Here is a 27,475-nt window from a genome sequence, read left to right as displayed (position 1 = left end):
ATATAGATCTATACACTTCCAGTCAAAAGTTTTACAACTCCAACATTTTCCCATTGTGTGTGTGGATTTTTTCTTTTTAATCAGTTCCAAGTTCAGTGACTAACGTGTAATGGTAAACTACCTGAGCTAAAAAAAAAAAAAAAAAGGATTTCCAAAAACTGAAAAATCATGTAATTTTCAGTTGTAGAAGTCATCTTTTTTCAGGGAACAAGTAATGGGTTAAACAACTTATTACATTTCTGCAGCAACAGAAGTTCATTAAGCATTTAAAGGTGATGTAAACAATTCTACAATTGTCCCACCTTTTGTTGATTACTTACATTACAAACCAAACCCTCTATCTGTATAATAGCAGTGCTGTAACGAACACAGTTGTTAGTTTTAAAGTGGCCAACCTGTTAGTCACTAATAAATTAAAAGTCGACGGAAAACTGGAGGTCAGAGGCAAAGCCTAAGACGTTTACAGATGAACTGGCACTCCTACATCATGTGTGGCTATATGGTAACAGCACTACATTCATATAATATGTGTATAATGACTCATCTTAAAGGCTTGACTAGATGATCTCATTAGTACAAAAAAAAGAAGATAATTTAATAGCATTCATTACCAGTTTTGACTTTGGCTGTTAATTAAATAATTTGGTAAGGCTCCCACTTTATTTACCTTATCTTTCACTGTAGAAGGGGGTCTCAAGCCATTAGACTTTTATAAAGGCAACTGAAGCACACTTGTGTTAAGAAATGGAATAATACAATTTATTGATGAAAACAATGAGAAGCCAAGGAAAAACGAGACCTTTCATCAGCTAACTGAAAAGATGACAACAGGCAAGCTTGCATATTGTAATCTTTTCAGTTGGCCAAAAAAAGATGTCTTTTTGGTTAACCTCTCATTACATCCATTACAACACCTTAATATTATTGACAAACACAACAATTATAGAAACATAACCGCATATTATTATCTCTCTCTCTCTCTCTATATATATATATATTATATATATAGATGACAGGACACAAGCCAGACAAACTTGTAAAATAGAAGAGGCTGGCTGTTTAGGGTTTAAATTTATCTTGGTGTGGAAGAACACATTTAGGATACCAAGTCTTCAAGGATGGTGTCCAATGTTGTATGGAGTTGTTGCTCTGGGTCCACATGGCTCTGTCATGTCAGAGGAAACCTCTGCAAAGGTGTCAGCTTAACTCAGATTTACACCTTTGTTATCAGATGAAGTATAGGGCTGGCTGATCCAGTGTTAGTACAAGATGCAGTTAAGCCATTTTCTTAGGAGTTCAGATTCGAATTGAAGCTGGATTTCTACATCCCTGTTAAATTTGCTGTCCTAACAGGCCTGGTGTGCCACTAAACACCAACAGAAAGGCCAATACCCACTTTGTCTTACACTTTAAATAGTATCGCCCTCAACATGGAGGAGTAAAAAGGGGTTCCTGTGGAGATGTGAACTCTCTCTGTATTGCCCAGATTTATGAGAGAGTGTTGGAAGCAACCAGGAAGAGTCGGACAAACAAATGACAAAGACTGCCAGAGAAAGCTGGTGTGTGGATGAAAGTAAGCAGTTTTGGAAGGATTACAATTGTAATTTGGTTTGGAGGATTCTTCATGTGCTAAAGTGGCCCATGATAATGGAAAAGAAGTTCAATGGGAATTGGAGGATGGAAGTGCAATGCTGAAGGTCAGTTGTGTCAAATCCGGTACTTGCTTTCAGGGAAAGAAACTATGTACGTACATACGTATGAATATACACATATATGGCAGCTCTCACTTTCAGTATCCAATCTTCACAGTCATAAAAAGTGTTTGGCTTTTGCTACTTTGCCATGCCCTGCAACATATACTCTACCAATGTTGTGAGCTGCAGTATTTGATAGATAAACTTGTTTTTAACACTCAGCTGCAGATGAAAGACATGTTTAACCCCCCCCCCCCCCCCCAGCACTCTCCTGTAAGTTACTCTTCATGTTAAGTGGTTTGTTGTACAGACTTGTATCACTGAGGAAGTCCTGGGGCACCCTATTTAATCTTTTGAGGCAAGAAGTGTAATTTTAGTGTTGGAAGTGGGAGTGAGCCATTGAGGAAGATGTAGAATAATTGCAGTCTTTTTAAATGGTTCTATTTTTATCAGTTGATTCATAAATCAGAATCTGTTATTTGCAAAACACTTTGCTATTTTGAGCCGCGTCAACACAGCAGTAAATGGGGAAGCACACAACAGACTTCCTCTTATGTTGGAAGCTGTACTCAGATTAGTGTGCTGGTATGCTAGTGAGGCAGCTAAAAAGATTATTGCAAACACTGAAAAGGCTTTTAAAATACAGATTTTAAAAACAATAAAAATGACAAAAGGAAAAAAAAACATAGTGCAGAGTTATTTTCAGTTGTCAGTGATGAGAAAAGAAACCAGAACACTAAACAATGACCTTAAAAGCTGAATTAAGCAATTAATTTCAAAACGTTGGGACAATGAATTACTTACCTTAAGCTAGTTTTTCACATTATGCAATTTTCTGTTGTGGGACATGTCAGACTTGCTAAACACAGTCGCTGATCTTGTCACTGCACCATGTCATATTACACAACAGAAAATTGCTGGGCATTTCTACTTTACTGATCAGGTCACAACTTTTCAGCACAGCTGTGCTCCCCGTTTTTCAAGTAGCCAATAGGGTGCTGCTTGACAGAGCCTTTGTTGTATGAAGAGTTAACAGCTTTGGCAAGTTCAGCAGCAATCTCTGATCTTTTATTATCTCTTTTTCCATTTTTCCAAGGAACTTAAATCCCAAGATGTCAGACCAACAAGCCTCTCTCTTCTGTTCGTGAGGTCCAGTGCCCCCTGTGCTACTTGATGGAGCTAGTACCATACTGGAACAGTGCAAATGGTTAGCAGCTGTGGTGAGTTGAGTCACAGTCTTGACCCTAACTTTACTAACATGATTTGCCTTCTACCCTTCATTCTGCAAGGACTATAAATGAAGCCCACTATACATACCATACGTATCGTAAGGATCCACATTAGAACTTGGTACGTTCCACCATTGTATAGTTGAATCAATACTGCCACTAAAACACTGCTCTCCATTAGAGCTAATGGCTAATGACAATACGGGCCCACTGAAAAGAGAGAAAGCAAGGAAAACAAACTATAAAGTAGCCATCTATATTTCAAATTCTTTTTATTAATAGGATTTATATAAACATTAACAATTTCAAGTGGGGCAAAGTGTTTTGTTAGTGGCAACATAAAGATTCTAATATTGTTTCAGTTACGACATTTCGATTACATTTTTTGGTCAAGTACTTTTATTTCATACAATTGAGTACTTACATGTGGGCTCGGAACGTGTATATTGGCTCCACATCTAAAGAGGCACTCCTAAAACAATAAAGGCAGACAAATTAAAGACAAAAAAAGATACTGAATATTTCATATTGCAGCTAACCAAGAGTACAGTTGACATTGCACATAAACAGTCTAGCACCAAACTTTGTGAATCGAGTTTAAATCAAAGTAGAGGATGTAGCATATACCACAGCCATTAAACGTTTACCTGATTGGCTCACTCAGCTGTTAATTCTAAATTAATGTTCATCCTGCTTTGAAAACAGCCATACAGCAAATGAAAGCAGCGCAACCCTAGGAAGTTAAAATCACCGTATGAACCAGAGCAAGACGTTTTGTCCTTATCCAGCTACTATTGAAGTCGTTTTGGCTGGCTGGCTGGCTGGATAGATGGATACATGGATAGATGGATAGATGGATACATGGATGGATAGATGGATTAGATAGAGTGCATCCGGAAAGTATTCACTTCGCATCACTTTTTCCACATTTTGTTATGTTACAGCCTTATTCCAAAATGGATTAAATTCATTTTTTTCCTCAGAATTCTACACACAACACCCCATAATGACAATGTGAAAAAAGTTTACTTGAGGTTTTTACAAATTTATTAAAAATAAAAAAATTGAGAAAGCACATGTACATAAGTATTCACAGCCTTTGCCATGAAGCTCAGAATTGAGCTCAGGTGCATCCTGTTTCCCCTGATCATCCTTGAGATGTTTCTGCAGCTTCATTGGAGTCCACCTGTGGTAAATTCAGTTGACTTGACACGATTTGGAAAGGCACACACCTGTCTATATAAGGTCCCACAGCTGACAGTTCATGTCAGAGCACAAACCAAGCATGAAGTCAAAGGAATTGTCTGTAGACCTCCGAGACAGGATTGTCTCGAGGCACAAATCTGGGGAAGGTTACAGAAAATTTTCTGCTGCTTTGAAGGTCCCAATGAGCACAGTGGCCTCCATCATCCGTAAGTGGAAGAAGTTCGAAACCACCAGGACTCTTCCTAGAGCTGGCCGGCCATCTAAACTGAGCGATCGGTGGAGAAGGGCCTTAGTCAGGGAGGTGACCAAGAACCCGATGGTCACTCTGTCAGAGCTCCAGAGGTCCTCTGTGGAGAGAGGAGAACCTTTCAGAAGGACAACCATCTCTGCAGCAATCCACCAATCAGGCCTGTATGGTAGAGTGGCCAGACGGAAGCCACTCCTTAGTAAAAGGCACATGGCAGCCTACCTGGAGTTTGCCAAAAGGCACCTGAAGGACTCTCAGACCATGAGAAAGAAAATTCTCTGGTCTGATGAGACAAAGATTGAACTCTTTGGTGTGAATGCCAGGCGTCACGTTTGGAGGAAACCTGGCACCGCTCATCACCAGGCCAATACCATCCCTACAGTGAAGCATGGTGGTGGCAGCATCATGCTGTGGGGAACTAGGAGACTAGTCAGGATAAAGGGAAAGATGACTGCAGCAATGTACAGAGACATCCTGGATGAAAACCTGCTCCAAAGCGCTCTTGACCTCAGACTGGGGCGACGGTTCATCTTTCAGCAGGACAACGACCCTAAACACACAGCCAAGATATCAAAGGAGTGGCTTCAGGACAACTCTGTGAATGTCCTTGAGTGGCCCAGCCAGAGCCCAGTCTTGAATCCGATTGAACATCTCTGGAGAGATCTTAAAATAGCTGTGCACCCACGCTTCCCATCCAACCTGATGAAGCTTGAGAGGTGCTGCAAAGAGGAATGGGCGAAACTGGCCAAGGATAGGTGTGCCAAGCTTGTGGCATCATATTCAACAAGACTTGAGGCTGGAATTGCTGCCAAAGGTGCATCGACAAAGTATTGAGCAAAGGCTGTGAATACTTATGGACATGGGATTTCTCAGTTTGTTTATTTTTAATAAATTTGCAAAAACCTCAAGAAAACGTTTTTCACGTTGTCATTATGGGGTGTTGTGTGTAGAATTCTGAGGAAAAAAATGAATTTAATCCATTTTGGAATAAGGCTGTAACATAACAAAATGTGGAAAAAGTGATGCGCTGTGAATACTTTCCAGATGCACTGTAGAGAGAGTGATAGAGAGATAGATAGAAACTTTATTAATCCCCAAGGGGAAATTCACAAAAGTCATCAATAATAGAAGAAAAAAAAAGGGCAGTTCTCAGTGTATATTTGGGTAGTTCATTTTTAAGTCAGAACTGCTCTGAAACTTATATAGTGCATACAAAAACTTTTGGTGAACAAAAAGAAAGGTTTTATGTCAACATCTATCTCTTGAAGTGTATATATTTAATGCATAAACTGTTGATCAGCACAAGAAGCGCTTTTGGGACAGTCTGGGCCGTTAACGGACTGCAGAGAGTGAGAGAATCCTCTTTGAAACATTCCTAGTGAAAGGAAACTTCTGTGGGTTTTGAATCTGCAATTTAGAGATTGGATTTTTAGCTGACAAGACAGCCAAAGTGATATCCTGAAAGAACAAGCAGTTTCTTTTGATATTAGGCTTTTTTTTGCCTTATGCATGCTAACAAATAACTGTTAGATAAACAAACATGGGACTTAAGGATCTGACACATCCTTGTTAAAGACAATTTAAACTTAAACGATCAGAAATTAATCCCAATTTTCCACACTGAAGCAGTGAACCCACCAACTGCTGCACTTGACCAATACAATGATGGCAGGGTTTTAGTTTCTTCATGTCTGCTAATGGATTTCTGACAAACACCATCCTGAAGCTGCATGTTGATAGCACATATTAAGTTTAGCCTTCTTTATATTAAAAATCCAAGAGAATCATTAAAATTAGATAATTTATTTTAGAGAAATGTGCACATAGTGTTACATGGGAACTGCAATGACCTAAACCTGTTCTGGGCTGGTCACAAGAAAGAATACTAAATGTGACATCACAGTATATCACTTATATAAAACATTAGCAATTTGATTTACTATTATCACCACTGTTCTGATTTTTTACTTTATGCTCTTTCTTCCATTGGCTTATTGACATTTTTTTTTTTTAAACAAAGTTCCCAATGTCCATTGTTATGTGCCTACATACTATGGCATTACAGACTTGACATTTTAAAGTTTTGCTGGCAACAGTCAGCCCCAGCTGCAGAAAGTATTCGCCCTTCATCTGTTGTCTATTACACTCATTAGGCACGGACACAAACAAATGAATAAATCAGCAGGCATTCTAAATAGGACCCCATAAAAATATCTGAATATCGGAAAGTCGTGTCTAAAGAGCATGTGGAAACAGAAAATTTGACCTCTATTTCTTGAATGAATAAAAACCTTTCATCCTGTGAAAAAGTGGAGATTTAAAAAAGGCAACCCACAAATATTCATATGGGGTGTCCCTTCCTACTCATCACATACAAAAAAACAAAAATTGGCGACTCAAAAGCCTGAATATATTTCTTTGTGGCAGTACTTTTATCACATTTGGTTTTAAGAGGCATACTGCCTGTCTAAATAATAATCAAATATGGTTCTCATGTAAACACTGACAAGGGCCTGGGCTGCAATTTTTTTTTTTTGGTTTTTTTTTTTTTTTTTTAATTTAAGCTCATTAATGCTGAAAAACATCACACTGAGGTACTGACGGTAGTAAAGGATTCAAAGTTCTGTGGAACAATGCTGGCTGAAACCAACCAGAGACCAAGAAATCAATATGACTTTACTGAAGACACATGTTCTGGGTGTAGGAAAACTGACATTTTAGGTGTGGTCCCAAGAACCTATGGGAGATAACATACTGAGAATTAAAATCGAGCCACCAGGCTTATCCTTGTTGTGGACTGTGCTGGAAAAATCACTTATTTAGAAAGCCTTGAACATGCCCATAGCTGTCACATTAAAATTGAGGATAAGCATCAACTTAGAAAGTACATTTTACTGAAGAATTACCTCAAGCCTGCAGGAGAAGACGTGGGGTTAACGAGAATATTTTATATACTGCCCTTTTAGTACTTATAATTTGATATATTATGTGCAAGTTGCAATAAATACTTCTGTTGTGATTTTGTGTCCTTTTAAAATTCTTAGCTCCTGTTTTGCATATTTTCTTCGCTTGTTTTTTGTTTTCTTTCTGTTATGGTGTATAAAATCTGTACATTTTGGTTTAATTTTCCATTATACTTTGTTCAAGACAAGACAACAGATGAACTACATTTAGGACAAATCAAGGCATATCCTCTTCCCTTACACCTCACTTTTTATAACAGTTGTTCATAGCATTGTGCTAAAATGGTTTTACAGCTTTGGAAAGATGGACATGGCGATGTTTTAGGCAACATCAAAACACTTTATTATCTGGGAAAAGATAGATTAAAGAGTTTGAGCAAAATTCATCAATCATATTGACAGCCACCAATCAGGTGCATGTGTTGTGAAGCCATGGCATGACATTTCATAATAAATATGCTTCATTTTGAAAGCAACGTCAGAAGAAAGTAAAGAAGAAGAAAAGAAGAGGAACGAACAAAGTCATCACTGGTCGTCAGAAAAACATCATGAACATCGATGCTAAATCAAACACCGCCCTGGGACATTCATCTTTGTCATCTGTAACTTTTTCGTAAGTTTTTTCTAAAGACTATATATATTCAGACTTTCCTATCAGTACCTATTTTCTATTATTCTTTGTTCCAGTGGTATTATTATTCTTGTAATAAATACCATGCTGCTTATAACTTTCTATGCTTTGTCTTCATGTCTAGAGTGATTGAAGTAATAAGTTAGATTTCTTTGAGCACCTAGAGCAGCCAGAGTTTTGCCATTACCTCTGTGCTGCGAGGTTTATTTTGGCGGAGAGTGAGAGCTCAACTCAATAGTAGGAACAGTATGTAAAGAAGGTATTCTTGGCTGATAAATGGCCCATAGTCGAGAGTGCTGAGTCGTTGTATGTTTAAATGTATTCTGGCAGACCAAAGTTATATTTAGGTCTGAGATATCATTAAAACATCGTATGTTGTACGTGTCGATAATAAGTAAGTCTCTTGAAGTGCTGAGTGACAGGCTGTGTTACTCCTAAAGCACTTGTGTGGTTTAAAGTGCTAGAGGTTAAGCAGCGTGTGTGTGTCATTCATGGGGCACTGCTGTAGTTAGGGTCTGTGTGTATGCGTATATCTATGTGTGTGTGTGTTCATCTTAAAGTGCAACAGTAGACCAACACGATAACAAACTCGACGAGAACACTTACCCTTGGGGGAAAACAGGTAAAGGGTAAGTAGAGGGAAATACTACGATAATACACTTCCCAATTAGGGGTTTGAATGGTGATCATTTAATTTGTTATTCTTTTATTGATTCTAAAATATTCTAAGTGTTAGTTTCATTTCACGTCTTGATGTTCCTTGTGCACTACCATTTTAGTTGGGTTTTGTGTACAGTTGCTACAAACCTGAGACACTTCCTAGATGTCCAAGATTGTGAATGCAATAAAAATCGCTCTTGTGCGGCTAGAAGAGGTTTAGGCATTGAGCTTCAATATATTTATTGTGGTTATTTTGACTTGTCTTGGTTGGCATACTGAGGGCTGTTCTCCTTAGTCACTACTTCATTTGTATTTTTCAACCTGATTTTTTTTATCACAGTCTTACAGCTCGTAAAAGATTCCATTGCTGCCTTTTCCTGAATCATTCAATAGGGTCTACTGACTACAGTGATCCCTCGCTATATCGCGCTTTGCCTTTCACGGCTTCACTCTATCGCGGATTTTATATGTAAGCATATTTAAATATATATCGCGGATTTTTTGCTGGTTCGCGGATTTCTGAGGACAATGGGTCTTTTAATTTCTGGTACATGCTTCCTCAGTTGGTTTGCCCAGTTGATTTCATACAAGGAACGCTATTGGCAGATGGCTGAGAAGCTACCCAACGTACTTTTCTCTCTCTCTTGCACTGACTTTCTCTGATCCTGACGTAGGGGGTGTGAGCAGGGGGGCTGTTCACACACCTAGACGATACGGACGCTAGTCTAAAAATGCTGAAAGATTATCTTCACATTGCTATCTTCTGTGCAGCTGCTTCCTGAAGCGACATGCTGCACGGTGCTTCGCATACTTAAAAGCTCGAAGGGCACGTATTGATTTTTGACTGTTTGTTTTTCTCTGGCTCTGTGTCTCTCTCTCTCTCTCTCTCTCTCTCTCTCTCTCTCTCTCTCCCTCCCTGCTCCTGACGGAGGGGGTGTGAGCTGCCGCCTTCAACAGCTTTGTACCGGCGGTGCTTCGCATACTTAAACGCCAAACAGACCTATTGATTTGTTTGCTTTCCTCTGTCTTTCTGGCAGACTCTGCTCCTGACGCACACTCCTTTGAAGAGGAAGATATGTTTGCATTCTTTTAATTGTGAGACAGAACTGTCATCTCTGTCTTGTCATGGAGCACAGTTTAAACTTTTGAAAAAGAGACAAATGTTTGTTTGCAGTGTTTGAATAACGTTCCTGTCTCTCTACAACCTCCTGTGTTTCTGCGCAAATCTGTGACCCAAGCATGACAATATAAAAATAACCATATAAACATATGGTTTCTACTTCACGGATTTTCTTATTTCGCGGGTGGCTCTGGAACGCAACCCCCGCGATGGAGGAGGGATTACTGTATATTAATATTTTTACAGACTATTTTTAATTCTAAACCAAAACATATCTAACATTACACTGTTTTGTGCATGACTCTCCACATTTGGATATGTGATGGATTACTAATGCCAAATATGTTCTTCCAGGGGTTAGGGTTAGATGATTTAGGAGTGATTAATTAGGAGAGAACTACAAAGAGATAAACATATTCAACCAGAAAAATCCATAATACTTAAAATACAAGGGAAACAAAGTAGAGAAATTTTTTAAAATTTCCATATCATATATAGACAAAATGTTAAAATACAAATATATACCATACCATATTTATTTGTTGAGCGCTTAAAAACACAGCATTACAACCGACCAAAGCGCTGTACAGTTAAAACAAAACTGTGTGCCCTATGATTGATGTACAGTATAATGCATGGGACCATTAAACACCTCTCAGTCTATTTAAACACTGTTAAAAAATTCAAAAAAAAACTTACTTTTTGGCAGGAACAGTTTTTTGTAAATTCCATAGTTTTAAAGTGTGGTCCTCCGATGCCGTAACCAGCACAGGCTCCACTGGGTGAAATACTAAGGCCCTAACTCCATCAAAGTGACTACGTAGTGTGTACTTGGGATTCCAGGTTTTTCTAAATGCATCCTTATTAGCTGGCAACTGAAAAGCAAAATGTGAACAGAAAGATTAAAAAAGGCACAGATCAATGTAATTAATCAAATAACAACTGTATTAAGAATCTCCCCCACCTTCCAGGGTCACAATGGTATAAATGGACAGATGGATATTAAAGTCTACAAGGTGTGGACTGCCATGTAGAACTATTTCCTCAGGACCAAAAAAAAAAAAAAAAAAAAAAAAAAAAAAAAAAAAAAAGGAGTAAACAGTTGGGAGTGAACCAGTTTAAACAATGGACAACTAACATATGCTTTTTAGTAACTTCCATATTAAAAAACAAAAAACTGCAATAGTGATATGAAGTTTGTAATCAAGAACGTGAACACTTCTTTACTTTGCTTTTCACTCATTGTCTGGACACCTGTGCATCTGCAGCTTTTCCCTTTCATGACTTCCTTATAAAGAAGGGTTGAGGACTCACATATAAATTAACTTCATTCATCTCTACCACAGCCCTGTAAAACATTCAGAAATATCAAACTTTGTACCAAACTAAATGTGAATTTAAAAAACAAATTCAAAACTGTAAAAATGTGTTTCCAGAATAAGTGATTTAGAAAATGGATTTATATATAAGGAGAAAAAACTGGTTATGCCACTTATGGAGCAACGCTGCCCGTTGCAAAAGTCCAGTCTCTTTAATGTACCTCTCCTGGAGTGAGATTTTTAGGTTTCCTTGTTGAGAACTCCCACCAGAGTTCACATTCCCACTGCACACCGGCAGGATGCCTGCCTGTATAGCTCCACTCTATTGGTTGTGGTTTCACTTCATGCTCAGCCCTCATTCTTCTTTTAAAAAGATAACCTGTCTGCTGGGGCACACGGTGACCTTAATTGACCATAACTGACAAAATTGCCCCACAGAGTTGAATACATTATTGTAGTGAGACTCAAGGGCTGAAATAAATGCAATGTAGTGTAAGCCCCCATAAAGATCCACAACATTAAAGATGTCTCATTCCAGACTTTAAATGTGGTGGCCACTTCATTAAATGAACCTACTTGTTAACACAAATAGTCTACTCCTATAAATGGCCAGTTACAGTGGCATGCAAAAGTCTGGGCACCATTGTTTAAAATATCTTTTACAATGAATAGTTAAGTAAGCAGAAGATGAACTGATCGCCAAAAGACCTTTAGTTAAAGATGACACCTTTAATATTTTTAAGAAAGATTACATTTGTATTTCCATCATTCAGAGGTACAATACACCAAAAAATGCAAAGGGTCTAGAGCAAAAGTTTTGGAACCCCACCATGGTCATTACTTGGTAAGACCTCCTTTGGCAAGTAACACAGCTTGTAAACAGTTTTTGTAGCCAGCTAAGAGTCTTTCAATTCTTACTTCTGATATTGTCCCTCATTTGTCCTTACAAAAGGCTTCTAATTTTGCAAGATTCTTGGGTAGTCTTGCTGCACTGCTCTTTTGAGATCTCTCCACAGACTTTCAATGATTGCCTTTCTAGCAATCCAATGAGCAGTTCTTTCAGAAAGTTTTCTTGGTCTTCCAGACCTCAGCTTGACCTCCACCATTCCTGTTAACTGCCATTTCTTAATAATGTTATCAAATGAGGAAACAGTGACTTGAAAACACTTTGCTATCTTCTTGAAGCCTTCTCCTGCTTAGTCAGCACCAATTCTATGATTTTTCAGAGTGCTGGGCAGCTACTTTGAGGAGCCCAAGGCTGGTAATTGTTGGGACAAGGTTTGAGGAGTCAGAAGATTTGCACAGCTTTGCAATTTGCATCACCTGGGGTTTCCTAATGATGACCGTGAATAAACAATAGCCCTGACGAGCTAATGAAGGTCTGAGACCACCTTAGGAAGGGTTATCTGAGAACTCAAATGTCTTGGGGTGCCCAAACGTTTGCATTGTGCTACTTTTCTTTTTTTTTTACTGTACAAAACAAAAACAGTACACCAATCTTATATAAAATGCTGAAAAGAAACATGTCATCTTAAACTTGATACTTTTTGGTGAGCAGGTCATCTTCTGCTCACTTAAGTATTCACAGTAACAGACACTTTAACCAAGAGTGTCCAAACTCTTGAATGCCAGTGTATGTGGCTGAATGTCTATAAACCATGTTCAACTAAATATTAAGCAGAAAAAGGTTTATGTGCATTGGTGGAAGTAGAGCGTTTTTTCTTTTTTCAATAAACTAGTATAAATTCTTTTTGTTAAAAAGGTAACTTTTTTTAATTTTATTGTAATCATTCTATACAAATAGATCAATTTTTACAAAAAACTGGACTGAAAACACATCAACCCCTACCCCTGAGAAAGACAGCATGGCCAACGGAGTAAAACTTAAAGCTAGTAAAAATAAGTAAATTGATGAGTTTAATAAGCAGATAAAGATAAATGGAGAAGAAAAAGAAATGGGAAGAGAATCTGCTTCCTCGGAGCTTTAAGAGCTTAATCTAAAATGTTACTGATTAGATCCTGCCAGGTTTTGAAAAAGTTCTGCACAGATCCTCTAAGTGAAAATTTGATTTTATCCAATTTCATATAGTATAAAACATCAGTTACCTACTGACTTAAAAGAGGAGAGTTAGGATTCTTCCAGTTTAGCAAAATAAGTCTGCATGCCAATAGTGTAGTAAAGGCAATCACAATTTGTTTGTCCTTCTCAACTTTAAGCCCATCGGGAAGTACACCAAACACAGCGGTCAATAGGTTAGGAGGGATTGGGACATCAAGGCTGTCTGAAAGGCACTTAAAATTTTTTGTCCATAATGTTAATTTGGTGCAGGCCCAAAAACATGTGACCCAGTGAGGCTGGAGCTCGATTGCAGCATTCGCAGGTTGTCTCTCGCCCTGGAAACATTTTGGACAATTTTAAACGAGACAGATGTGATCAATATATAATTTTGAGTTGAATAATTGTGTGCTTTGCGCATATGGAGCTCGAGTGAATTCTCTGCGTTGCTACCTTCCACTCCTTTTCTGATGCATTGAGTCAGAGATCCTTTTCCCACTGTGCTTGGATCCCTGAAAGGGAGGGACTGCAAAATGATTTTATATATTGCAGTGATGCTGTCTGAGTCTTCGAAACTGAGCAGTATTTTTTCCAGCATAAAGGGAGATGGGAGGTGAGGAAAATTGGGCAGGTTCTGTTTAACAAATTTTCTAATTTGAAGATAGTGAAGGAAATGTGTTGCGGAAAAGTTAAATTTGGAATGTAATTGTTCATAGGATGCAAAGATGATGTCTATATAAAGATCTCTAAGTAATTTACTCCCAAATGTTTTCTAGATATTGAAAACTGCATATGTTTGCGAGGGTTCAAAAAGGTGGTTCTCGTGCAGAGGTGCCACAGATAAAATATTCTCTATCTTAAAATGCTTCCTACAATGGTTCCATATTCTGAGTGAGGCACAATTGGATTGTTAGTATATTGGCGATAACCTGCATTAATAGGGGCACAGAGCAGGGAATATAAAGTAGTACTACAGGATTTTATTTCTATTGTGGACCAAGCCTGTGTATGTTCATCTATTTATGTCCATGACCAGGTTTTTCTAGCTTGTATGTTTGCTGCCCAGTAATAAAACTGAAAGTTAGGTAGAGCCATGCCACCTTCTGCCTTAGGTCTTTGTAGGGTCGCTCTTTGGATATGTGGATGTTTTAAGTTCCAAATAAATGAGGTTATGGTTGAATCTAATTGCTTAAAAAATGATTTATTGATGTATATTGGAATGTTTCAAAATAAAAAGAAGCTTAGGGAGGATATTCATATTAACAACGTTAATTCTTCCAGCTAGAGTGAGATGAAGGGTTGACCATCTACGGAAGTCTTGCTTAATTTCTTCCATACAGACGGCAAAATTTTGTTGATAAAGAGCTGTGTGTTTACTTGTGATGTTTACCCCATGGTATTTAAACTGATCTGCAATGATAAAAGGGAAGGTGTCCAATCTAATATTGTGTGCTTGAGAATTCACTGGAAACAGCACACTTTTATTCAAATTAATTCTGAGACCAGAAATCTTTTGAAATTCTGTAAGTGGTGTTAGGACTGCAGGCACAGTATTTTGTGGGTCTGATATATACAGTACCATATCATCTGCATATAGAGAAATTTTCTGTTCAAGTCCTTCTCGGATAATCCCCTTTATCTGATGAGCATTTCGGCAGTGAACTGCCAGTGGTTCAATGGCGATTGCAAATAGCAGTGGTGACAAGGGGCATCCTTGTCTGGTACCACATTCTAGCTTAAAGTAATCAGAGCAAATGTTGTTAATACAAACTGAAGCTTCTGGACTGGTATACAGTAATTTGATCCATGCACAGATGTTTGGGCCAAACCCAAATTTCTTTAATGTAGTGAAAAGGTAGTTCCATTCAATCAAATCAAATGCTTTTTCTGCATCCATCGATATCATCATCTCTGGGGTGTTTGACTTTGCAGGTGAATATATTACATTAAACAGGCGTCGAAGATTGGAAGCTAAGTGTCGGCCTTTAATAAATCCAATTTCATCTTGTGATATTACCGAAGGCAGCACTTTCTCCATTCTTCTAGCTAGGACTTTGGAGAGTATCTTAACATTATTCAGAAGTGAAACTGGTCTATATGATGCACATTGTAATAAGTCCTTATTTTGTTTAGGAAAGACTGTGATTAATACTTGGCGAAAAGTTTGAGGTAGAATTTGATTGTCTCTAGCTTCTGTAAATGTTGCCAAGAGGGGAACTAACTGAGTGGAGATTTTCTTATAAAATTCGACAGGGTAGCCATCAGGGCCTGATGCTTCCCCACTCTGAAGTGACTTTATAGCATCTAGTAATTCTGATAGTGCCAAAGGCTTATCCAATTCCTCTGCACTAAGAGTATCTATTTGTGGTATCTGTAATGCATCCAGAAATGTATTAGAGTGTGTGTTGTCTTCTTTAAACTCAGTAGAATATAAGGACTTACTGTATAGTAGTCTCTAAATGTGTGCATTATATTTTTATGGTCAATGATTTTGTCCCTGTTCGTGTTGGTGATTGCTGGGATTGCATTGTGAGCTTCTTGCTTGTGGATTTGTTGAGCTAAGAGCTTATTAGCTTTCTCTCCGTGTTCATAGTAATGATGTCTTGATTTAAAAATGAGTTGTTCAGTTGTTACTTGTTAAGAGGTTGAGCTCTGAATGCAGAGCCTGCCTTTTCCTATGAAGAGCCTCACTTGGACACCTGGCATGTTCTTGATCTATTCTAGTAATTTTGCTGGTTAGCTCCGATACCTTCTTGGTTTCTAATTTATTTCTGTGGGAAAGATATGAAATAATCTGTCCTCTTAAGAAGGCCTTCAGAGTTTCCCAGAGTGTTCCTGCAGAGACCTCCGAGAATGCATTTGTCTCTAGAAAGAAACCGATTTGTTTTGATGTAAATTCTGTACAGTTCTCGTCTGCTAACAGAAGTTGGTTAAGACGCCATCTGTGACATAAGTATGTGGGGCATAACGATTTTAGCTCCAAGATCAGAGAGGCACGGTCAGAAATAACAATAGCGTCGTACTTGCAAGATTTAATCGCAGGCAAGAAATTATTATCTATAAAGAAATAATCAATTCTTGAGTAGCAATGATGCATTGGTGAGTAGAAGGAATAACTTCTTGAGTTTGGGTTTAGAAACCTCCAGGGGTCTGATAAGTTGTGGTCAGTTAAAAACTGTGTAATTGTCTTTGCAGTGTTAGATGTCATCACCCCTGTGACAGGAGACCTATCAAAGAGTGGATTTAAAACACAATTCAAGTCCACAGCCATTATAATTTTATGAGTGTTCCCACTGGGAATGGATGCAAATACATTTTACATGAATTCCCTATCATCGACATTGGGTGCATAAACATTTATCAAAATCACTTTACGGTTAAATAAATTGCCCATGACAATCACATATCTCCCTTCAGGATCAGATACTACATCTGATACCACAAATGAGACTGCTCTATATATGAGAATTCCCACACCTCTTAATTAAAATTGTGTTCATTTGTCTCAATGTATATTGTCATTAATGAGGAGAAAGCAAAGTTTGATACGACTCAATTCCAAATTTCAGAGAAATTAGTGCTGGGTGATGTTGACATATTTACCAGATATACCACGTTATCACAATTTTGCCGATACTTAAATTTACATTAAGACAATAATACTGTGCCGCCACAGTACCACGCCAAAGACATTTCACATCATATCACAAAACTTAACCAGACAAGTATCAGATTTCCAGGAATGAAACTTGCTTTTATTTACGCTATATATTATGGATAGTTTTTTTTAAAACAATCTTAATATCTGTAGTCACTATAATAAAAGCATTCACTAAATGACATCATAATTAACACACAAAAACAGAATTCAAAAAGACTACTCACTCAAACAGACAAAACTGAATAGAAGAAATGCATTGGTGCTCATAAAGTTGTGTTCTAGTGCTAACACGGTACAATATTCCGAGCAGTGTCGCAGTTTCTGGACCAGAAACACAAGTCTGCCTACACTGTCAGGCTTAAGTGAAGCTGTATGGCAAGTACCAAAGATCGCACCTGTGCTAAATACCCCTACTGATGGGACACCAGCTGCAGAGCTATATTGGTGTGTTTGCTAGGTGGCACAGTCTCAGTAGATTGGCTTCATTGGTTTTCATTGTGGAGGATCGCACTCACTCTTACTATACACATTAATCATCTGCTGACAGTTTTGCTACTCTTTCTCAAATGGATATCTGCCGTGAAGACCACTTCTTGAATTCGTTAGAGGTTTCTTTAAAAAAAAAGCTTCCCAGAGTGGTGGTGTTCAACTTTCAGAAGCCACGGCAAGCACATTTGATGTTCCTTCTGCAAAATCTCCTTGATGTGTGTTTGGTTCATCATATGCAAAGGATCCATGATGAGAAAGGATTGTTATATGCTAATCTATTACATTGTTTTTGATTAGGTAAAATACAGTAACAAGGGTTAAACAGTCAAATCTAACAGACCAATTTAACAAGCAAGTATTACGGAAAGTGGAGTGTATTCTATCAGACAAGACTCATCCACTACACTCTCAGTTCCGGTTGTTGCCGTCAGGTCACAGGTTCAAAATACAAAGGTTAAAAAGCAACCGGTTCAAATACTTTTTAATTCCAACTGTTCTTAATCTTGTAAATAAGTTCAATTTTAGTAAATATCCTCAGGCTTAAAATCAGAGGATGAACACTTAGCATTTACATTACTCAGTAGTCAAGTCTAAATGTTGGTCTAAATATTGAATTTAATATGTCTGATTTACTATTTCACCATAAGTATTCCGTGTACAGCTATATTGTATTTATTTGTACTAAGTTTAGGTTTTAATGGCTGTGTTTGTTGTGGTTTTTTGTTATTTTGTGGTCTCTTCTGTAAAAGTGGCTGGCAAACCAAATTTTTCTTTTGGGACAATAAAAAATGTAATTGTCATAACTTATATAGGTTGGTTTTGAATCAGGTATCTATGAATGACAGAATATGCAGTGCTTTGATCAAGTTTTTGAATCCCTCTTTTTCTACCATATAAATGGAAATGACATACTTAGCAATATGCTCTGTAAAATTGTGCTTTCCTATCCTGCAATTCTTTTTTTGTTAACAAAGATATCCAATGATTAAGAATGCCATAATAAAACTACATATGGCAGCATAATATGCATGCATTAAACATGGCATTGTGTGTGCACATGTATTTGTACAGTTGAAGTCAGAAGTGTCCATACACTTAGGGTGAATTCTTTTAAACACGGTGTATAAGCCCTCCACAGATTTTATACTAACGTACTATAAATTTGGCACGTCATTCAAGACATCGATTTTGTTCTGGGCAAAAGAAGTTATTTCCCACAATGTTCACAGACCTCAGAATATTTCACTTTTTATTCACCATATCACAATTCCAGTGGGTCACAAAATTCCATATACGCTGTTACTATTTGATAGCATTGCCTTTAATTTGTTTAACTGGAGCCAAATGTTTTGGGTCACCTTCCACAAGCTTCTTACAATAAGTTGTTGGAAATTTGGCCCATTCTTCCAGACAGAACTGGTGTATCTGGGACAGTTTTGCAGGCTGCTTTGCTCACACATGCATTTTCAGTTCTGCCCACAGATTTTCAATCAGGGCTTTGTGATGGCCACTCCAAAACCTTGACTTTGTTGTCCTTAAGGCATTTTGTTACAACTTAGGAGGTATACTTGGGGTCCGTATCTATTTGCAAATGAGTTGCAACTTCCTTACTGAGCTCTTGAGATGTTGGTACAGTATATCTATGTTATTTTCCTTCCTCATGATGTCATCTATTTTGTGACATGCACCAGTCCCTCCTGCAGCAAAGCACCCCCACAACATGACGCTCTTTGGCTTGCAGGCCTCACTCTTTTTCCTCTACACAGGTTTTATATTATATATTATATATATATATATATATATATATATATATAGATATAGATATAGATGGCCTAAAGATGGTCAATATGGCCAAATGGTTTGATCTTGGATTCATCAGACCAGAGGACAAAGCTCTTTGTCCCCATGTGCCACTGCAAACTGAAGTGTGCCTTTTTTAGGGCAGCTTTGGAACAGTGGCTTCCTCCTTGCTGAGCAGCCTTTCAGGTTATGTCGATGTCAGACTTGTTTTACTGTGGATATCGATACTTGTCTACTTGTGCCCTCCAGCGTCTTCACAAGGTCCTTTGCGGTTGTTGGAACTGATTTGCACTTTTCATGCCAAAGTCCGTTCATCTATAGGAAACACAATGTGCTGGAACGTCAGCACAGAGTTAGTCATGTAACCGATCATCCTGACGTAGCAGGATAGGCAACTGCAGCGCCACGTTTGACTGGAAGTCTTGTGATGTGCAACTAGCAAACTTGGGCTGAGATATAAAAACCAGTGGTTACATTGTCAAAATATAATATAAGCATTCTTAGTATTTGACTGTGTTATTACAGTCCTGTATACATTGGTCATTTTGAAAGCACATAATGATCTGAGTTCTTCACTACACAGTCCCTGCATGGAAAATGCCACTGATGCGGACATACTAAGTGCAGACGAAGGTCTACATCATATGTATTTCTGGTAGTTTCTGTAAGATCATTTTATAAATGATGTGAAAACTCCTGTGTGCAGATAGTTTGCATTTCCCAATAAAAAAAAACATAGTACTGTAGACTTAATTAGATAAAGTCCAAGTATCCACTAAATATTTTTTATGTATATTTTAAGAATACAATTGTATGCGACTAACTGGCCATTTAGTTGAAATTACTTAATTGTAATAATTGCTACTTACATCATAGCTGTAGTCTGCATCATTCGTTACTGTAAGATCTGCCAAGTCTCCAAGGCCAAGGACGCTCTCCAGAACATCATCGGATCCCATAATGAACGACTTTCCTCCACCAGATGGGAACGTCAGTGGCTCTGCTAAAATATGACAAAAACAAAACACATTAATATAAAATACAGGCTTTTTAGCAGAGACACGTTAATAATCTAAAAAATGATGATAAAATCACAAGGATTTGACTTAACAGGTTTTCTGTACAAAGACAGATCAGAGGCCGAGCTGTTAAAAGTTCAATGACATAAAGCTTAAAGTTTTGACTCATTTTATTAAGAGACACAATAGCACTCAGCAACATTCAGAATAAAAAACATTCTAGGCGTACAGGGAAAGTGTTTGCTAGACAAAAGAAAAGTGTGAAGTGCATTACAGAGCTCAAAACAAAATGCTCCACTCAACTAAGCAACACCTGAAAGGTGAGGAGAAGACCAAGGTGTAAGAATGTCCACAGTACCAAGAATGAGAATGTGGGATTGTATTCGCTCACATGCAGTAAAATAAAATAAGCACATGAAGTAAAATGAATCACCTGATGCTAATGGGACACCATTATCTTCCTATAAACTAGTGCCATCACTTGCTAACAACTTATTTTAGGAACATATTTTACCTTTCACATTTCCATTGTCTCAACCTGCTTGTCCAGGTCAGGGTTTTGCAACAGTTTTCAAAACCATTTGCAGTCATCTGATAAGCCCTTATTTCTTTTTCACTACTGTAAGTCCTGGATCCAAAAAAAAGGCTTTAGACATCTTTAAATGCTGATCTCTCTAACCCAACAGGAAGAAAGTCTGTTAGGGGGTTATACAGTAGGTGCTTATTCATGTCACCTATACAGAGTACAGTGAAATCCTGACTTGGCCAGGTTAATCAACATGCAATAAATTACCAATGTCTGGTATCATGATTAGTGAGCATAACAACTATACCTCAAAACCTCTGTGTTCCTTACCTGAAATAAATGAACAAATGGTATGATAACAGTAGAGAACTGTAACTTGGCTGTTGGGCATTTAAAGTGCAGTTTATAGACATTACCATATACATTATGTTATATGTAACTATTTCATTTGGAAAACTGACTCACGCAAACCCTTAATGCCGAAATGCTGAATGCCAGAAAAGCAGCACTAAAGTAGCACACCACTTACATTCCGGAAAATGTAATCGACAGGAAATGATTAACCAATAGGAAGAGGTTCAGCCTGCTGGTCTTGATTGACAAATGACCAAACCATCATGGAAAGAGTCCTTCTGAAATAATCACGCTAGAATTGAAACGGCCATAAGGAAAAGTCCCATTGTTAAATGAAAATCGTCTTTTAAAAAAAAAAAAAAAAAGGCCATTTCGAAATAAAACCTGCAATAATTACATGTAAGGCGACTTCTTTACTGAACCGAAATAAAGTGACGAATTTGCATTGCATAATAATTTAAGTGACATTTATTGAATTATGTTTTTCCCACAATTTAATGACACAGGCCTTATATTTATCACTTTACCTTTTCATGTGATTATTTCATAATTGTCAATTTACTACAAGTTGTCACAAAAGGTATTTCACAGTGAAGCATTTGGCACAGATATGAATAAAAGTAGTACTGTTTAAATATGTTGCTATTAAATAAAAAAACTGAAAAACAACCACAGCAGTACCTTTACTTCGCTTTACCTAAACAAGGGCAGCATATCCACTTACCATCTGTATCTTTTCTTGTTACTTATTGGAGTAAGATAAACAAGCATACCACTAGTTCTGCCTGTCTGTGTCCACTGCACAGTAACGATGAGACTCACAGAAGCAACATCATTTAAAATATGCAAAATGGAACTTAAGGCAGTAAAGAAGAATTTCAGCACCGTGAATTATGTGTTACTCATTAATCCTGAAAGAGAAGCCTGTCTGAATCGAAACCTACTAATATGGAAGATGATTTTCATGTTACTGCTGACGGCAAACCTCAACACCAGGGCACTGCATCTGATGCCGAAACACAATGGCCGCTTTGTGAGCAAGATGTGGACTCTTACATCTCATTCTCTTCCTGTGTAGTTTGATCCCATCAAACCTTGCTCCCCTTCTGACATGAACTTGGTTTGAAGACCAACAGTTTAAAACCTGTCTGGCTCCAGACCAATACACCGCGTGGGTAGCTCTGCCTGTCTCACTGCTGACATCATATACTAATTAGTAAAGATACTGCACTTGGGTCTACTTAACGCACAAGTTTAATTTACTACCAATTACAGCTTCCAAAGACATGTAAATTGCCAAACCATTTAGCTGTTAACTGTATGAATTTGCTCATTACAGCATCAGCAGACAACAAGGGCCTTATCAGAGGCACAAAGCAACGACCAACCTAGAATAAGACAAGCGACTGCAAGCACAATCACCTTTGCCAAATTAAACCAACTGAGATAAACAAATTACTCCAAAAAAGCATACCTGATGAGATTTGGGATTTAACTGGAGTAACCCTACAAACAAACAAGGAGAACACAAACCCTACAGAGACAGCAACCATGCCAGCATCCCTGTGAAGCTGTAGCAGCACTGACCAATGAGCCACAGCCTGCCAGCTTTAAGACATGTTGTTCTTTTAGCGGCGACCTATTCAATTCAACAAGTTACAATCACAGGGGGAAAATAAGGCATAGGATCTGCTGCATGCCAACGTCTGTTTTTTGTATTTTTTTGGTTTTGGAAAACGTACCATTCATCAATATTTATCAATATTGCATCTTTTGAGAAAAAATAATCATAACTCTCAAATCTTGACATTGTCACTAACTTTAAATATCGCCAAAGGCAGACATGTATTCTGAATTTCTGAATGGGATTAGTAAAGTGTATCTAATCTAATGTATTTGATAAGTGGCTAAGCATAATTGTTTCAGATTTTGTACTGAAGTATACTGAAATGTGTGAATCCTATCACCAACCAGCTATGTGAAGAAACTCTTTATCCAGACCAAGCATGTCAGAATGGTAAACCAAGGCAATCCATATCTGAGGAAAAAGTTTCTTTTTTACTCTAATTTTGTCAAAAGAAATATTTCTTGAGGTCGGTAGTCTTCATACCATAAACTCAATAACAGGACTGGTTTCCAAATGGAGCCAAAGAGTATTCTGACCTGACCAGATCAGATCAGGAAATTGTTTGCACGTGGGGAGAGAAACCAACAAGTGAAGAACTTGCAAAAGAATGGCAGGCTTCACAAAAACACTGGCATGGAGTCTGCTTTGTAGCTATTTGAGCAGATCAGCAGTGGTCCCTGTGTGAATGTATCAGTTATGTACCCTTAGGCAAGGATGAATTAAAAGAGATCGATGGCTTATTCTACAAATGAAATAAATATTGAAAATGGTGGCATTACTTAGTGTCAAATTAGGAAATTAAAACCATTTGTACGACAATCTGCAGCATTCCAGTTCATGAACGAGATCCGTTCCTAAGACTCTAATTCGAATTTGTAGGTAAGTTGGAAGTAATACATACGGCTCTTATTTAGCAGTCAGTTAGATAAATGTCTGTCTTTGTATATATTTTACCTGTTTATGCATACACACACACACAACACAGCGTTAACAGCAACATGATTGAACTTAAAAAGTCCCCTTCCTCAAGCCAACAAACCAGCAAAGCGTCGGAATGTTTTCATGAGCGTCACAATGTATCGTAACGCATGTGCTTCTTTGTTACGCATTGCCGTGAGGGTACACTACAGTGTGTGTGACATAAATTTTGTCATCAGTCCTGGTGAGCAGACCCAACAACAACCACGGACGCCCAGAATTTTATAATTACAACGCCCTGTGTGCATCAACTGCATATGTACCAGACAAGAAAACACATGCTCATTGGAGGAACAGTTGTGTGAAATGTCGCTAGCCACAAATACACAATCCAAAATTAAGCAGACACAGCAATAGCCAAATATGCCTACCCTAAATTCATGACCGGAAATCACCCAGGTCCTGGACAAAGATGAGAATTTCTGCAGGCAGAAGTGGAAATATTTGCAAGATCGATATGTAAGGGCAAAGGAAAAACTTCAGGGAGATTCTGCAACTATGCAGTGTTGAGCATGAATGCTTAAACTATAGCTAGAGCAGGGTGCACATCATCTGTGCGCAACTGTGCCCACAGCTACCTGTGCTTGAGTATAAATGGGCCTTCTTCAAATTTTTAATACAATTGACTTTATGGCAGCCTGTAAGTATGAGTTGTCCGTAAGTCAGATACTATTAACTCAGAGACTGCCAGTATTTCGATGATGAGATTATCACAAGAATCAAACTGTGGTATGGAGAGACAGAACTTTATTACTTGCTCTCAAAACAACAGCTTGAAACATTTCTGCAACCCACTGCACAAAAAACAAATATACACTCTACTTGAATTAAGGCTTTAGCTACTACAGTATAATTAACTGCACACCTTAAATGTCTTGTAGATGCTAGCAAGGATGTGGCACAATGTGCCTTGACAATCACCATTGCACTCTGTCGATCAGTGTGCCATTATATAGACTTGCTTAGAAAACACCCAGGGAGATGCCGTCAAAAAGCAACAATTGGCAGTTCCCTCTGAAGACAGCAAATGAAGCCCAGCTGTTTATATGATTGTTAGAACAGATGATTCCTGCCTACTCCATGACAAGCTGCCCAAGAGGCATTACTCAGTCCTATTTTCTTTTTGGCCATCGTACTCCAGCTCGTTGTTGGGGACCCGAATGGCTACACCAGGCCAAGGGGTCGCCAACATAACACCTGGCTGCGGCAGATAGAGGGTCATTTCTGGAGGGTGGGACTGGACTGCATGTCTGCCTGGGGGGGTTGCCAACCGGGATCCCGAGTTGTTTCGTTGTGTAGTGGGTGCGGCAGCACACTGTACCAGTGCATGCTCCCCAACTTGACTTGACAGTTTGCACTGCCTGTGGATGCTTTATGATCCTACAGGAGGGAATGAATTTCTCCTCTGTGCATCAATTAAAGGTGTTTTGAGTTTAATCATACCTAGTGAATGATGATTTTTCCTGTCCTTGTAACCAGACACATTCTGTAAAAGCACTTATTTAGGTTTTAGCCTGTAATTGTTTCTTAAAGGTATCGCATTTACGGTTTATTTCAAAATATTTCCTTGCTCGCTACATTAAACACCTTGTGATGGTGTCTTATATGAAACTTGGATTTGCACTGGAAGCGTTAAGTTTCTGTCAAATGTGTTCTGGGACATACTAATATACAACATAACCGATTACTCAATGTTACATTTACAATCAAGCTCCATATGTAACCATAGTAGAAATTTTTCACCGATAGATGAGAGGCTTAAAGCGATCCACTGTTTCAAATGATGTCACTTTGGAATTTGGCTTTCAAAGAAGTAATTCATATTGTACAGGTCAAGCTTTAAGGAAGACAAATGTTAACCTGTACTGTGCATATGGTGAACTTTTACAGTATGTCTTCTTTGATTTAAAGGGTGGTTGCCAGAGACCAAAGTAAATTCAGTTAGAGAAGAAAGGCCCACATTCCCCTTTCATTACCAAAAAAAGGTTTAATCAGATGAACAGATTTCAGTTCTGGACATGTGTACCTTCCTCTGCTCTTGGACCTTCATGATCAGCCACTCTAGTTGCAGCGGATACAGACTGATTAAAGATTCCAGTAGATATGTGGGGCAGTTCGTCATCCCTCAGATCTGCTATCATGTCTTGCAGTTTTGTCTTGTTGACCCCTGTAAATTAAGGTCAATAGCAGAGGTATATTTAGATTCCTCCAGACCAGGAAATAAAAACTGGGGGCCATCGATATAGCATAAGGTAGTTTAAAAATAATAAATAAAAAAAAAGTGTCAAATTTGCTAAAAAAAAAAAAAAAAAATACAAAGGTCAAATAAGCAGAAATATACAAAACAAGTGTATTAAAAAATATGCATGTCTACAATTTTTAGTGTTATATGCATTTGTGCTCATGAGTTTACATACCCCTGAGAATTTGTAAAATATTAGGCTTTTTTTGGAAAACATAAGTGATCAGACAAAACCCCATGCTTCTATTGAAGAATCCTAATAAAAAGAAATGTGTTTTTCCTGCTCACTTCAGTTTTCTGATTTACATTAATGACACTGATTGTGAAATTTATAGATGACACTAACAATCGAAGGAATGGCAGACACTGAGGAGGCAGCAAAAAGAATTCAAAAAGACCTGGACAAGCTTCAGAAGTGGGTGAACACTTAGAAAATGGAGGTTCATTTGGAAAAGTGCTACACGTGGGCAAAAGGAACGTCAGTCATACATGCAAGACGGGAGACACTGAGCCTCAGGAAAACAACCACTGAAAAGGATTTTAGGGTTTATGTTGACGCATCATTTTAATTTACTAAAAAATGCACAGAAGCGATTAAAAAGGAAAATAAAATGTTACGATTATATCACAAAAACTATTGAATATAAGTCAATGAATGTTATGCTCAGACTACATAAATTACTAGTAAGACTGCATATGGAGCACTTTGTACAGTTCTGGTCACCATGTTACACGCAAGACATAGCAGCACTTGAAGCTTTGCAGAGGAGAGCAACCAGGTATGACCAGGACTCAAGGACATGTTCTACTCGGAGAATGCTCGGAGAATTAAACCTGTTTAGTTTGATTAGAGGAGACTGAGTGGGGTCCTCATCCGAGTCGATGAAGGCGACTCATGTACTCAAGGATATCAGTGAAAATTAAGGAAAAGTGCATTTAAGACTGAAGCCAGGGAGCACTTCTTGATGCAAAGAGTCGTGAAACTCTGGAACAAACTACTGAGATGGAGTTGAGGCAGAAACACTGATGATGGATGAGATATTAAGACAATTTAGCTATTGGCTAAACAACAGAGCTAGATGTAATAAATGGTCTACTCTCGATTGTTAAACTTCTAATGTTCTAGTGGCAAGGTGAAGCGGTTTGTCATGACAGAATTGTGTGTGTCCCTTAGTACAATGTTTCTCAACCACTGGGTTGCAGGTTGCCACTGGTGGGTTGTCGCAGAGATCAACAGTGTTGCAGAATAGGTTTCCCCATTTATAAGTAAGCTCATTTTACCAACCCCTTACCCATTATACCAATTGCACTCATTTCACCAAGATGGCTATTAAGGGTAAGTATCCATACCCTGTGCTTTGATTTTACATAGTGTCTGTATAAATAGTCAATGAGTTTGGGAAAAGCAAATAACTGTCAAAAGTTTTTCTGCAAGAAAATGTACTTCAACTTTATAAATCAGTAAAAGGATATAAAAAGAAATCCAAAGTTCTGAACACACCAATCAGTAGAGTTCAAACTTTGATCAAGAAGTATAAAATTAGGGGTTCTGCTATTACAAAGTTAAAGAGGAAAAAAAGCCTCTTCTTTCACAGCCATCACTGATGATAAAGGGAGCAATACATGATATTAAGAGCTATGGGTATAGAAACAT

At 38.0% G+C, this 27,475-nt stretch overlaps 1 protein-coding gene across 5 annotated transcripts in view; it reads right to left on the bottom strand.

Moving 5' to 3' along the window:
* strn3 (striatin, calmodulin binding protein 3) overlaps positions 1-27,475 on the bottom strand; it is a 130,126-nt gene that overhangs the window by 8,591 nt on the left and 94,060 nt on the right. For 2 of the 5 annotated variants that reach the window (XM_028821724.2, XM_028821725.2), the window contains 5 exons: positions 25,606-25,746; positions 19,945-20,078; positions 10,450-10,625; positions 3,348-3,395; positions 3,012-3,133 (listed from right to left, as the gene is read on the bottom strand). In XM_028821724.2, the coding sequence (XP_028677557.1) occupies positions 3,012-3,133; positions 3,348-3,395; positions 10,450-10,625; positions 19,945-20,078; positions 25,606-25,746 (621 nt within the window). The remainder of the gene's footprint in view (positions 1-3,011; positions 3,134-3,347; positions 3,396-10,449; positions 10,626-19,944; positions 20,079-25,605; positions 25,747-27,475) is intronic. The other 3 variants (XM_051919999.1, XM_028821726.2, XM_051920000.1) reach the window with 3 other exon arrangements.

This window comes from Erpetoichthys calabaricus, chromosome 16, assembly GCF_900747795.2.
Source record: "Erpetoichthys calabaricus chromosome 16, fErpCal1.3, whole genome shotgun sequence".
NCBI lineage: Eukaryota > Metazoa > Chordata > Cladistia > Polypteriformes > Polypteridae > Erpetoichthys > Erpetoichthys calabaricus.
Note: the sequence above shows the minus strand (reverse complement) of the source record. Positions and strands in the feature narration are given on the sequence as shown.